This window comes from Eurypyga helias, unplaced genomic scaffold (genome assembly GCF_000690775.1).
Source record: "Eurypyga helias isolate BGI_N326 unplaced genomic scaffold, ASM69077v1 scaffold22573, whole genome shotgun sequence".
Classification (NCBI taxonomy): Eukaryota; Metazoa; Chordata; class Aves; order Eurypygiformes; family Eurypygidae; genus Eurypyga; species Eurypyga helias.
The window spans coordinates 1-13,708 of NW_010242141.1; the positions used below are offsets into that span (position 1 = coordinate 1).

Genomic DNA, 13,708 nt, shown 5'->3' on the forward strand with positions numbered 1-13,708 from the left:
GGGATGGGGCGTGTGGTCCAGTGGGAAGGTGGGAGAAGAGCCATCGCCTATGGGCTGGGAGGGTGCTGTGACGGGGTCTCTTTTGACACGCCTGCCTCTTCCCCCTGCAGCCCCCCCAGAAACGCAGCTGCGTTCCCACAGCCCTCCCCGCCGCCGCCAGCCCCGCGTAGCCCACCAGCATGGGGAAGGAGAAGACGCATATCAACATTGTCGTCATTGGGCATGTGGACTCTGGGAAATCCACCACCACCGGGCACCTCATCTACAAATGTGGGGGCATTGACAAAAGGACCATTGAGAAATTTGAGAAGGAGGCTGCTGAGGTGAGGAGCCCATCCCCCGGCGTGCCCCCCCACCCTCAGGGATGCCCCACAAGCATCCCACAGGCAATACTCCCCTTTTCCTGGTGCTGGCCTTCTCGTACCTTCTCTTTCTCCCTTCGTTCCCATCTCTTTTTATTCCCTCCATACCCCTGGGTCTTTCTGACTCCTCTGGCCTTGGGAAAATAGGCCACTTGGGCGCTTGCCACCCTCTTCTCCGGAGCTGGGAGACTCCCTGCCGTGGGCTGTTAATGAGGGCAGGGGCACGTCGAGGTTTGCAAGATGGAGTTGTGGTTCTGAAAGAGCCACAAACCATAGTGCTTCATGAAATTCCTTCTAAATATTGTGCACAAGGAGGAAAACCTGATAATTCCTCACTGCCTAGTGCAGGACTGTCCGAATCTCATGCTGAAGCATCTATTTCCAGTGCCTGCTGGGGCCAAGGTGGAGCATCAGCTGGACCATTCGTTTGATGCACTTTCTTAAAAACCCCATTCTCATTTTTCTCAAGCGTATGGCCCGATGTGTAGCTTGATCGGTAGCCTTTGATAGAGAGAAGCTGGCAGGAAGTATGAGCATTTAAGTTAAATCCTTTGGTTTAACTCTTAAAATGGTGACATGGAGCAATGTGATAGTGCGTGCGTTTAGCAGGCTGTGGCACAGCAAAGCACCACCCAATACCTAGAATGTGGCAGACACAAAGATTAAAGAGGAAGAAATAGTCCCGGCGAGAAAAAACCTGAATTGGAAGCACTCAGAAATTAATGATGGTAAATTCTAGAGAGGTGGGTGAGCCAGGAAAAGCCTGGTTGTGTTACTGATGGGGCAGATCTGGTCTCTCAGGAGATGGCTTGTCATCATTGTTCCAGGAATCCTTAATGCAGATAGCCCTTAATTTTTTAATTTTCCTTTTTTTTTTTTTTTCTGGACAAAATCCCACATTTCAGTGGAAAAAAAAAAATAGAAGTAGTTTACAGAGCTGCCACTCTTGATTAGATGTTTTGCTGTCTGTCTTAACCCTTGAATTTGCTGATAGCACCCGACCCAAACTACCCGTTTTCCTCACTGCCAGCCCTTTTTTCCAGCCTTTAAGCAAAAAGCTTCATACAAAATGATCTCTCTCCCCCCTGGTTTAAAATGATGGCTGATATCCCTCTGTATATTCCCCTCCTTTACAGGTCGGATGCGGCGTGATTAGGTTATGGTAGATGTGATTGAGGCTATTTTAATTGAACAGACACTTTCCCTGACTTGCCAGAATACGCGGGGACTGGGAGCTGCTATTAATAGCCTATTGACTGAGCTTACAGACTCCATTTTCTGATGCAGGGCTGGGGAAGGGTTTTCTTCCATTAGGTGGCATTCACAGGAAATGGAGGCCTGCATGCACCCAAAAAAGCCAACAAAAAAAACCCCAAAACCCCACAACCCACAGTCTAATATTTTTTGTAAGAGAAAAGAGGAAGGATTTTTAATTTTTATGGTGTTTTTTCCTTTTGACCCGAGGGCAGAGAGGTAACAGTATCTCCGAGAGAAGAGTTGTTCTATTTTAAAATATTCAGTATTTGTGGTCTCCAAACAGAAAGCTGTCCCTCCGCTGGGGTTCGATCAAGGAAAACCAGGCTGTTTCTAGCACTGAACAGGGAAGGTATTGTGCAAAGCTAGATAATACCCTATTTTTTTTTTTTTTTATTATTATTCAGGAACAGCTCTGGGTAACTGAATATACCCCGTGAAAGGAGGGAAACTGTTTGCTAAACAAAGGATCTCATTTGTCTTCGAGTTACGTGTGATGCCGAGTTCTGGGGGGGTGAGGGGGTTCACATGAGATGAGGGGTTGTTTGTGTGTGTGGTTGTGGGTGCCTGCAATAAGGTGTTGATTCCCACCCAGCTCCCATGGGAGAGCTAAGGGTCTGCTCTGTGCCTCAGTTTCCCCAGCCAGAAGGGAAAGAATAGGTTGCTGATGGGTGAAAGGCTGTGGGATGTGCTGATCAAGCTCCTGCCTGAGAACTACCCATTATTAATGCATTGCACAAAACGCACCGTTCCTTGGCATATCTCCACCATTTCCAGCAGCAGATGAGCACACGCTAATAACCACCACCACCACCACCTCCCCCCACCATGCCTTTTCCCCTGCCAAGAGCAGGGTTTGATGTGCGTGCTGGAAAGGGTTAATCTCCAAGCTCCTGCTCTGCCTCCCTCACTAAGCCCGATGCCAGGAGGATGCTTAAGAGCAGAGATTTGATTCTGGATTTTTCCACCCCCTCGACTGCCCTTCCCGCTGGCAGCGGGAATGGGGCGTCACCCTTTCGACCCGGTGTCCCCTCCATGGAGGGGGAGGCTTGCTCCTGGCTTTAGGATTTTGCCCGTAATCCTCCAAAGCAAGCTGCAAAGTCATCGCAGCCGTTATGTAAATGGGCCAGCACCGTTAATTCCTTGTGCTGGCCATGCATAGGGCTGAAGTGGGGGGGGGGCGAGGGCAGAGCAGCCCCCGGGCACGGGCAGGACAGGTTCAGGTGGGATGCTGCGTGAGGCATCTTGGCAAGGATCATCACTGAAGCGTTCGCTGCCTGCGATCAGGAAGCGCTTCCCTCTGCACCAGTGATTTATAATTGCTCATAATGAATTTTATGGATTGATACTCCAGAAGAAACAGTGGTTGCAGAGAAGGATGGATGGATGGGAGTGGGGTATCCTAGCTCTGTCCTTGCACAGTGGTTAGAGCGCATTTAATCATCCGCAAATGACCTAAATTCCATTTTCCATCTTAAACAAAACCTTGCATCTGAGGCCAAGAGCTGATGATCGATGCCCATTAACCCTTTGCTGGCCTCCCCAGACTGCTCCAGCACACAGCATGGCCAGCAAGGGGTGGTCTTGTCTGGCCCCATCTCCACATTGGCAGGATCCCAGCTCAGACTGGACACACCACCTTTGTGCTGGGGCAGCGGGAAGTCCGTCTCTCCCTGATGGCATCAGGTCAAAGGACACCGACCCAAAGGAGAAAGTGGTTCAGGAGTGACATCATGATTTTACGAAGGAGCGTGCTTTATCACAGGACAGAGATTTACTGTAGCTGATCTCACCCAGCATGATTTTATGCATTACAATGTTGGCTGAGATTTTGGCCATTTGGCAACAACAGTTGGTCGGGCTGCAGCTCACAGTAGCTTTTCGTGTGAATTCGCACACTCTGTGGCAAAAATCAATCACGTTTCTCTGCTCATAGCAACCATCTCGCACTTCATTTTCTTTTAACCCATTCCCCTCCTACACCCCATCAGTTATGAGCTCACTCAATGCCCTTTCTCACTATCCAGCTGTCTCACAGGTTCGGTTAATAGATTAAAATGCAACAAATAGGAGCTGTTCACCACTGCTGTATAGTTCTGTCGCAGCAGGATTTCCCAGCAGCAGTGCTGGTGTTTTGTGGAGGAGACCTCATGGGTCACTGGTTCCAGCTCCTACCCATCCAACCCCACTCACAAATTCCCTTCACAGCTCTTCTTCCAGCCTCTCCTGTTGAGGAACATGTTGAGAATAATATCTCCTTTCACCAGTATTTATTAGTAAATAGGTCATGGCTGCCATTTGATTTAGGGAATTTTGCCTTCAATGTTTGTAGTGTGGCCTGGAACGTATCCTGGGGGTTAGGTTGCTGGTACCAGTACTATGGGACTGGGTTTCTCATCAGCACTTGGCTTTGTGTTGGCCAGATGGGGAAGGGGTCCTTCAAATATGCCTGGGTGCTGGACAAGCTGAAGGCTGAGCGTGAGCGTGGCATCACCATTGACATCTCGCTGTGGAAGTTTGAGACCACCAAGTACTACATCACCATCATTGATGCGCCAGGCCACAGGGACTTCATCAAGAACATGATCACCGGGACCTCCCAGGTGAGAAATGGTGGCCAGGGTGTTTGGGGCTGCCAGAGGTGGGAGGCTGAGGCTTGCTGATGAGCCCAGGGGCACGTAGTTGGAGTCCTTTTGGAGGTGAGTAGGTGAGATGGCATACATCAAGTGGCGTTGAGCAGGGTCCATGCAAGAGGCTGAGTAGCATCAGGGGACCTGGCTCAGCATGGTCCTGTACCTCCCTGGGTGTCTGGGAGAAAGGGCTTCTGTGGGCAGAGAGAAGTGGTTTCTCTACCCCATTTCCCCTGTTAGAAGGAGGTGGGGATGAATATAGCCTCTCTGGGAGGTGGAATGCTATGATCTACAGGCCTTTGTGTGAGGGTGTCTCCCAGATTATTTTAGACTCAGCCAACTGAGGTATACAAGGAACTTCCAATAGCCCCTCAGATTTTATTGGCTAAAGGATACTCCATGGGTCTTTTCTCCTTTTTCTCAAAACAGCATCTTTGTCTCATAAACCACATCATATTGCCAAACTCCATGGTCTAATCTTCTAGGGTAAGGTGGTGGGGACTCATTGCACTGCAGGACATTTCTGCAATCTCCTTGCTCTGTGCCCACTGAGATTCCCATTGCAATGCCAGTTGGGCTGGGCATGGCTTTCTGTCAAGCCCAGGCAGCTTCTGCTGTGGGTTCTGGGTACCAAAGTAAGCCAGAAAACACAGTTTGCATGACTCTAGCCTCATCCATCACTCAGGGAGATTATTCTGAGAAGAAATTCTTCCTGGAGAGGGTGGGGAGGCACTGGGACAGGTTGCCTAGAGAAGCTGTGGATGCCCCATCCCTGGGAGTGTCCAAGGCCAGGCTGGATGAGGCTTGGAGCAACCTGGTCTAGTGGAAGGTGTCCCTGTCCGTGGCCGGGGGGGGACTGGGTGGGCTTTAAGGTCTCTTCCAACCTAAACTATTCTGTGATTTTATGATGTGCAAGACTTCAGTGGGGTTTTAGATAAGGCCTTGGATGATCAAGATGAGGTTCTGGTTGGAGTCATGCAATCTGGAGGGACCCACCCTGGTTTCCAACCCATGTTGCAAACCCATGCACAGTTGGCACATCTGAAATCACACAGCTGGGGCAGTTTTGAGGTAGATCAGCAGGGTTTGGGTATCAGCTGGAAGGGACTCTGTCCAAGCCATGAGTAGCGTTCATCTGTGACTGACCCAAAGCTCTCGGGCCGTCACCAGGAGCAGTGCTCTCTGGGACAGAAGCAGCTCATTAGCTCTCTCCTCCCAGGCTGACTGCGCTGTCCTGATCGTTGCGGCCGGTGTCGGTGAATTTGAAGCCGGTATCTCCAAGAATGGGCAGACTCGTGAGCACGCCCTGCTGGCTTACACCTTGGGAGTGAAGCAGCTCATCGTGGGCATCAACAAGATGGATTCCACAGAGCCCCCGTACAGCGAGAAACGCTACGATGAGATCGTCAAGGAGGTCAGCGCCTACATCAAGAAGATCGGCTACAACCCAGCCACAGTCCCCTTCGTGCCCATCTCGGGCTGGCATGGAGACAACATGCTGGAGCCTTCTCCCAATGTAAGTGTGCATTGTGTTAGACTTTTCCACCCACCCCGGCTATCCTGACCCAGACTGAAGCTGACCTCCGTGCTCTGAAAACCGCAGGCATGTTTCATGCCCCCGTTGTGCTTAATGGCCTGTGTTGCCAGCATAGATGTGTTTGTCACGTAGCCCTGATTGCTCCGAGCCAGGATGAACGGGTGCACTGTTCATGGACATGCCGGTTGCTGTATCACGGCCAGACACCCCAGCAGCTAAACATGAGCATCTCCAGGCGATGATGGCTTTGGTTCTGGGATGCGATTTTTGGCATCATCAGACTCCCGGAGACCTTAGACCCGTCGCAGCCATTGCCACTCTCGGCAGGAACACATCACGTGTGGGTTTAGGGCATTGTTTTCCGAGGGAAATAACACAGTGTGGTCACAGGCTTGGAAGAGCTCCCACTGCGCAGCCGGGCTCCCACATGTTGGGTATCAGGTACCCCTTCCCATCAGTGCCGTGTGCCAGGTTTCCCATGCCAAAACCATAGTTTCCTAGAGCATCCATGTGGGTAAGTCCTTGTCCAGCTGATTTTTATAAGGTCTCTCCCTCTGCATCAATGATGGTGGGCACCCAAAGGCAGGGTGCTCTGGGTGGACCCTTGCCATTGGTTCATGTGACAGCAGAGGAGAAAGAAGAGTTTGAAGAAGGATGGAGGCTTTTTGGCTGTCAGACTGCCAGTAGCAGTTGTTACTCTGACACTGCTTTTTGGAGAAAAAGCTACCCCAGCTTTACACTTCTAAAGAAATTATGAGCTGGAGGGTTCTCAGAGGAAGGTCCCTGCTCTCTCGATGGCTTCTGGGTGACCTTGTGCAAACTGATCAGGCCAGAAACCCCCAGCCATTCCTTGTGGAAGCAATAAGAAATTTGATGCTCAAAGGGGCTTTAGGACTTCACCTGTGGATTATGGGTCAGGGCTCTGTGACAAGGGAGGCAACATATGAGTCCAGCAGCAAAGGGGGGAGGTCAAGGATCACGAGACTGAGCTAGAGGTGAGCAATGCAAGCTCACGCTGTCATGAAATGCAGCTCACAGTCTTGCATGGGGATGGCAGCCCACTTGGGGTTGGCTTGGAGATTCTGGGGTGCTTGGGAGATTCCTGTCCCCTGTGGAGCAGAGCTGGGATAAAGGTCAGCCGCGGCCATGCTGCATAGTTCCTGGGTGCCTCAAATTGGGCAAGCCCCAAATGTCAGCAGCTGCCGGGCTGGGAAGATGATCCTGAACAATTCTCCTATTAATAGGCTGGAGAGGAGAGGCACAGAGCAGGACAGGCCTTGATGGCCCCCTTCCTCTTGATGGGTCTTAGCATGCTCTCAACATGATGCACTGCCCGAGAGAAGGCAGGGGCCAAAATAACTCACCCCTTTGCCATTAAGGAGGCATCTGATGGGTTCCTAGGAGCTGCCTGAGCTGTGGAACTGGGAAGAAAGCCTGGCCAGAGGGCTGGAACAGTACAAGCTTTGCTGGAGAGGGTGCAGGGTCCTCCCCATGCTGTGGTCCCCAAGATATCCCCATCCTGCCTTTGCCAGGATGCCAGCCTGGGACAGACTTCTCTTTCCCATGTTGCACCCCACCTGGGAAAGCTTCAGCAGTCATAGAGTGTAGATATCCCTGCTCCCATCCCTCACCCAAAAAAGGGATTTTTTTTTTTTTGTCACTCACCATTTCTGGCAGGGTTTCGCTGAGGCACAAGGCAGTCAAGTGACTCATCTGTCTGTCAGGGGACTTATCAGAAAGTGGGGATTAGAGCTGTGACGTCCCTGCTGCCCCTGTCACCTCCGGGCGGGGAGAGGTGCGGTGGTGGTATGTCAGGCTGGAGCCAGCTCTGCATGGGAGACTGCAGCCCCTGTCCCTGTTGCATCAAAATTCGACATTTGAGAGCTTTTTGGCAAATGGGGTTTTAAGTCAAGCCATCTTTCTGTTGCTGCAGCTGACAGAACTGGGCCCTTTGATGGGGTTTGGGAGACTTTCAGCCCTTGGGATGCTGCAACCCAAACAGACCTGATCTACAGCGCAAGGGAGCGTGGTGGCCCTGGGGCTGCAACCTCAGCATTGGTGTGTGTGGTGGGTGTGTTGGGATGCTCACGGGCTGGGTAATATCGAAGAAAGGCAACTGCTCTGTAAAATGCACTTGGAGTGCTCAGCTTTTATTTGTGGGGGCTTGAGCCTGCAGTTTAGCTTGTCTGGCTGCAGGGTTTGGTCAGATCCTGCTTTTGCCGTAGGAGTGATAGAATAGGAATTGCTCTTTGGGAAGCAGACTTGGGGAATACGTAGGAGACGTTTTACATGGTTGGCCCTAGGAGGCAGCGCAAACCAAGTTTTGCAGATGCTTCTCACCCTGGGGCCATGCTGAGGTTTCTCAGAGTGAATTTACTCCCAGAAGGTGCCCAAGTGTGTCTTTACCTGCTGCTTGGGATGTCAAATTTTCTGGATAAAGCATCAAAAGGACAGCTTTGGCAACCAGGTGTCACAGGGCAGAGGTTGCCATCTTTCCATGTCCCCACGCCATGCATGGGCAGAGGGACGGGAGGTGTGGGCACGTGGGTGGCTGTCACCCTCGAGAGCAGAGCCTGTGGGCAGGCAGCTGCTCGCATGGGTGCCTGCCCGGAGTTTTGGCTGTGTGACAGCAGGCTGGGGGAAGGTCTGAGTCATCCTGCGCATCACATGCGGCTCCGTCACTGGCTGGATGGATTTGTCATTTCGCTGAGCTGTTAGCCCGGCGCTGGAGCCGGCTGCATGGCAATAGCTGCAGTGCTCTGGGAAGGATCCCCCTGCAAAACCATTCCCAGGTTTCTCTTGTCATCGTCACCAAGGAGGGGAATCGGCATCAGACGTGACCCTCTGAGGAAGGCTGACCTGAACATGTTCAGTGCAGGTGGAATTCCCTGGCTGGACCCAGCTCTTCCCCTTGCTCCTTCCCAAAAGCGGTGCGGACTGCAGGATGGGAAACAGCCTTGGCATAGCAGTGTCCTTCAGGGATGGCTGTGAAACCAGGGGCACTTGGGGGGTCCCATTCCACCCAAGGGGGAATGACCTTGCAGACTCTGATCTCTGTTTGTTGTATCAGGGTTGTTTTGGACTCAGGGCTGACTTTTTCTTCCTGGCAACATGCAGGCATTGCTACAGCTTCCAGATGTGCAGCAGCACCCCAAGAAATCACTGTCGTTCCCTGCATCAAACCATGGTCTCTTTTTCTGGCCAATTTTATCTTCAATGGCTCAGTTTAGGGCAGGAGCAGAGGGCTTCTGTGAAAAATGATTCTGCCCCCCAGCAGCCCTAGTCCAAGTACCAGGTTTCCAGCATCCTCCCAAGCCAGTGTTTAAGAACCAAACCTTGGAGGGGTGACAGCAGGGGTGGGCAGGGAGAAGGCTCTGTCTGGGACTCTACTTGAAGAAATTAAATTCCAAAGGCTTGAAGGTTGGGTGCTTCGTAGTTGGGATTTGGCTGGTGACACTGTGGTCCCTGTGTCATCATTGCTGGAGGGCAGGATCCAGGCAGCTGGCATGGGAAGACAACATCCACAGGTTGGTGCTGGGAATGGGGACTGAGAGTTTGCTGGATTTAACACTTCCAAACTTTTTGTCCTGTTAATGTGTTTTGCATGTTTCCAGGGGAGAGGGGGGAGATAGAGCAAGGGGGTACACATAAGCCTGCAGGAATGGTGGAGTGAAAAGAGCTCCCCAATCCTCAGGAAAAGCCACGACATGGTTGGACTAACTCCATGAAGTTAGTCCTGGTGGGACATCTCTCTGGGATCACCTCTGGATGCTGAGGATGGGCACACTCAGTGCATGTTGTTGCTGCTCTGTTTCCAGATGCCTTGGTTCAAAGGCTGGAAAGTGGAGCGCAAGGAAGGCAATGCCAGCGGAGTGTCCCTCTTGGAGGCTCTGGACACCATCCTGCCCCCAACCCGCCCCACAGATAAACCCCTGCGCCTGCCCCTCCAGGACGTCTACAAGATTGGAGGTGAGCAATAGCCCTGCCACTCTCCCTCTTCCCTCTGCTTTAACTGGAGTCTTTGTTCCATGGGAATCTGGGGAGGACATTTCCAGGTATTGGGAAACTGGAGGGATTGGACTCAAACTTGAGATAAGGCTGAGGAGAAGGATGTTAGCTCCAGGGCAAGGATCCCGTTTGAGTCTGTACTGTCTGGGGTTGGAGGGTGACAAGCCCGAAGGTGTCCAGGGACCAGAGGGGAGCAAAAGGTTTGTGAGGTCTCCCTAGGGAATACACAATGCCAAAACGCCTGCAAATTTGTGTGTCCCAGAGGTCACGGCTGGCAGGGCAAGGTGGAGGCTGCAAAAACGTGCTGGGGCCCAGATGAGGGACAAGGACAGTGGGGAGGGCCACCGGGGAGGCCGGTGTGTAGCAGCTTGGCCACAGTCTACCCATGCTTCCCAAATGCTGGTGTCCATCAGCAGCACCTCGTCTGCCTAGCTGGACCACGACACCAGCCATGTAGGGAGTGTGTCAGTCAGTGCGTCTCCCTTTCCCCCTGGAGCAGTGATGGGGACACTTTTCTGAGCTATAAATACCCTGTGAGCACTCTGACCCACTGGCAGCAGCGGGCAGCCCTGCTGACTTTACGGCATCAGACAGGCACAGCCATTTCCAGCCCTTTTCCACAATTTTCCAAGGTCGTGTGCACTGCAGAAACCACGCAGGGATTGATCATGGGGTTTAACAGGCATTTTGATGCAATCTTTTGTTTGCAATGGAGGTGGAAGGTGGTGAGCAGGTCTGTGTCCTCCCCTAGCTCAGCTGGGGGAAAGAAAGATGGTTTTATCTTTAGGCAGGTCCTTAGGGAGCTGAGATACCATGGGATGGGGGGAGGTGGAGGCAGCAGGGTGGATATGGAGAAGCGGATGGGTCCAGCCAACCTCCCCAACGTCTTTTCAAGGTTGTTGCTCTTAATGTTTCTTCACCTGACTCCAAAGGTGTGTTTTCCCAAAGTCTGCTGATGACACAGGGTGTAAAAAGTCCCCTTCATTTAATTAGACACCCTCATTCCCTGGCAGAGCTGGGCTTCATCCCATGTTAATAATGTGGCTATCAGGGATGTGGAGCGTGTTGTTACATGCACACCATGACATGCCCAGTGCTCCACAGAGGAGGTACCACAACTGCTGCAGAGAGAGCTTCCAGGGCATGTGTGTTACTAGGGGCCTTCTGATTCTGGCATTGCTCCTTTTTTACAAACCGTTGGTTAGAAGGGACAGACTCGTGGTGGTTTTGAAGATGCTAATTTTTATCTTACAGATAAAATCTGAGGGGTTTTGTTTTGCAAGGTTTAAACGTGGTCTTTGGTGAAAGCCACAGGAGAAAATCCCAGGCTCTGGCCCAGGGATATGCCAAGCAGGTTTCAGTTTTGTTCTGCTCTCTCCTTGTCTCCACAGGGATCGGCACAGTTCCCGTGGGCCGTGTGGAGACCGGCATCCTGCGGCCCGGCATGGTGGTCACCTTTGCGCCTGTGAACATCACCACTGAGGTGAAGTCCGTGGAGATGCACCACGAGGCCCTGAGCGAGGCTCTGCCTGGAGACAACGTTGGCTTCAACGTGAAGAACGTCTCTGTCAAGGACATCCGTCGCGGGAACGTCTGCGGGGACAGCAAGTCGGACCCGCCGCAGGAGGCAGCGCAGTTCACGTCTCAGGTCAGCAGAGTTTGGTGGTGCCACCACACATGGTTTGTCACCATCCACTGGCTCCCAGCCTTGCCCTGACACCGCTCTGTCCCCCAGGTGATCATCCTGAACCACCCCGGCCAGATCAGTGCCGGCTACTCACCCGTCATTGACTGCCACACCGCACACATCGCCTGCAAGTTCGCCGAGCTGAAGGAGAAGATAGACCGACGCTCCGGCAAGAAGCTGGAGGACAACCCCAAGTCCCTGAAATCGGGTGATGCGGCCATTGTGGAGATGATCCCTGGCAAACCGATGTGTGTGGAGAGCTTCTCCCAGTACCCACCCCTTGGTAAGGGAACGGCTCTTTTGAGGTGTCCTGCAGAGGACCACGAAGTCTCTGCGCCTGTAGAATTCACACCAGGCATGCTGAACCTCTCCCAGTATCCCCCACCAGTTAGACTGGGGAGGGACCTGAGTGTGTTTTGTTGCTCCGCCATGTGCTGGGGGCTGCAGAATCAGTTGCATGAACTTTTTTAGGGACGATGGGGTGGGTCAGGCTTTTTACTGAGCTGGGTTTCCATAGGCAGGGCTGGCTTTTCCCTCTGGGCCTTTCTTTCAAAGTCCCTAAACACTGATACTTTCTGAATGCAGAAATATTTTTTTCAGCTTCCCCATCTTTGCCCTAAAATACAGCTGGTCAGGAAAAGAAAGGGAAGTTTGTTCAGCAGAGGACACCTTTTAATACAGGGAAGTGCCATGCTTTCCTTGGATGATGTTGCACATCTGGAAGCTTTGGCAATGCTGGGAGCTTGTAAGGAGCAGATGAGATTAATAAATAGCCATTTAAACAAACTTCAGAGAGGGGAACCAGGCTAGCTTGGTGGTCAGAGCAAGGGTCGGTGGCTCAGGGCTTATTCCTGCAGCAACCTGCTCCCATGGTACCATGAGTAGTGGGTGTAGATCTCACCATCACCCACCCAGAAGATCTCAGTCTCGGGGTGGGGGGAAGGTGGCCGCATTTCATTCATGTCCCCCCTCTCTCCACCCCGCAGGCCGCTTCGCTGTCCGTGACATGCGGCAGACCGTGGCCGTGGGCGTCATCAAGAACGTGGAGAAGAAAAGCGGTGGGGCTGGTAAAGTCACCAAGTCTGCCCAGAAGGCCCAGAAGGCTGGCAAATGAATTGTGGGCTCCCAGTGCATCGCGCAGAAACCATCCCTGACACCAGGACGCTGCCACCGTCTCCCCCGGGCGCATGTGTGCACATCAGCTTGTAAGAGTTTATATGTCAACGACTGGATGCTCACCATTAAGGTCCAGTGGAAATTCTTTAAAAGGAAAAGCATGTTCCAGCGTTTGTGAGGCTTCATGTTAATTTTACCAATAAAACTGGTACAACATCCACAGTGGGAAAATAAAAACAAACCAACAACCCAACCCAAACAAAAATCCCCCAAAAACCAAAACAAACCAACAAACCCAAAAGGTGTAGAGCTCTGTGTGTGTGTCTGTCATTGAGAGGGGCTGGTTTTGATGGGTTTCCTGCTGTCCCGTGGAGAGCAGATGGTGGGAGCAGGCACAGGTGGGTCTGGGATGGAAGCTTGGAGGAAGGAGCAAAACTTGGCACCCATATTCAGGGTCTCACACCGCACCCAACCCTTCCCCAGCTCTCACCCCTTGACCAATGCAGGTGTCTGGTTTGATTCCCCCAGCCTAAGGCAGGGGCTGCTCTTACAGCAGTCTGGGTATTGATACTGTCCTTAACCTGCTCAACTTTCTAATACCAAGTATTAGGGCCTTTATTATAATTTTTTCAATGCAAAACAAACAAGTTAAACAAAGCTAAAGTTATGCCATTTAAAGAGAGAAAATACCCTACCCCATGCCTCCTCGAAGGGCTGGCAGCATCACTTTTTTCTTGATGATACTCCATCATTTTTGGAGGCCAAGGTGGCCTTCTCTCTACACACATGGTGCATCTTCCAGCCCTTTCCAAACAACATGACAGAAATGTTTCTCCCTGCCTGAAGCCACATGCTGGAGCCTAAACATGACTCAGGACCCCAAAACTCATGGTCTTCACCCAGGATGGTGTCTTGGCTCCCATTGCAAAGTTGCAGCCTGGGACAAGGTCTGCGGCTCTCCTCACACCACCACGTGTCAGCGGTACTAATCCAAAGGGCTGTGGTTGCTGAATGCTTAGGAGTGACCAAAATGCAACAGCCGGGTGCTTTGAGCGGGAAAGGGTGGGAGCACTGAGTGTGGGGAGGAGCAGGAGGTGGAGGGAGGAGGTGTGAG

At 52.1% G+C, this 13,708-nt stretch overlaps 1 protein-coding gene across 1 annotated transcript; it reads left to right on the forward strand.

Annotated features, from left to right (window-relative positions):
* Positions 1-87: 87 nt before the first annotated feature.
* EEF1A2 (eukaryotic translation elongation factor 1 alpha 2) lies at positions 88-12,816 on the forward strand. Its single transcript, XM_010148994.1, has 7 exons — positions 88-323; positions 4,040-4,219; positions 5,466-5,762; positions 9,602-9,752; positions 11,183-11,439; positions 11,527-11,761; positions 12,465-12,816. Exons 1-7 carry the CDS (start codon positions 180-182, stop codon positions 12,590-12,592), a joined length of 1,392 nt encoding a protein of 463 aa, XP_010147296.1. The 5' UTR covers positions 88-179; the 3' UTR covers positions 12,593-12,816.
* The last annotated feature ends 892 nt before the right edge of the window (positions 12,817-13,708 follow it).

Bases quoted from the DNA above. Each gene is read 5' to 3' on its own strand.
- EEF1A2 (XM_010148994.1), top strand. From the start codon at position 180: ATGGGGAAGGAGAAGACGCATATCAACATTGTCGTCATTGGGCATGTG. The intron at 9,753-11,182 runs GTGAGCAATAGC...TTGTCTCCACAG, and splicing joins GGACGTCTACAAGATTGGAG to GGATCGGCACAGTTCCCGTG. The intron at 11,440-11,526 runs GTCAGCAGAGTT...TCTGTCCCCCAG, and splicing joins CAGCGCAGTTCACGTCTCAG to GTGATCATCCTGAACCACCC.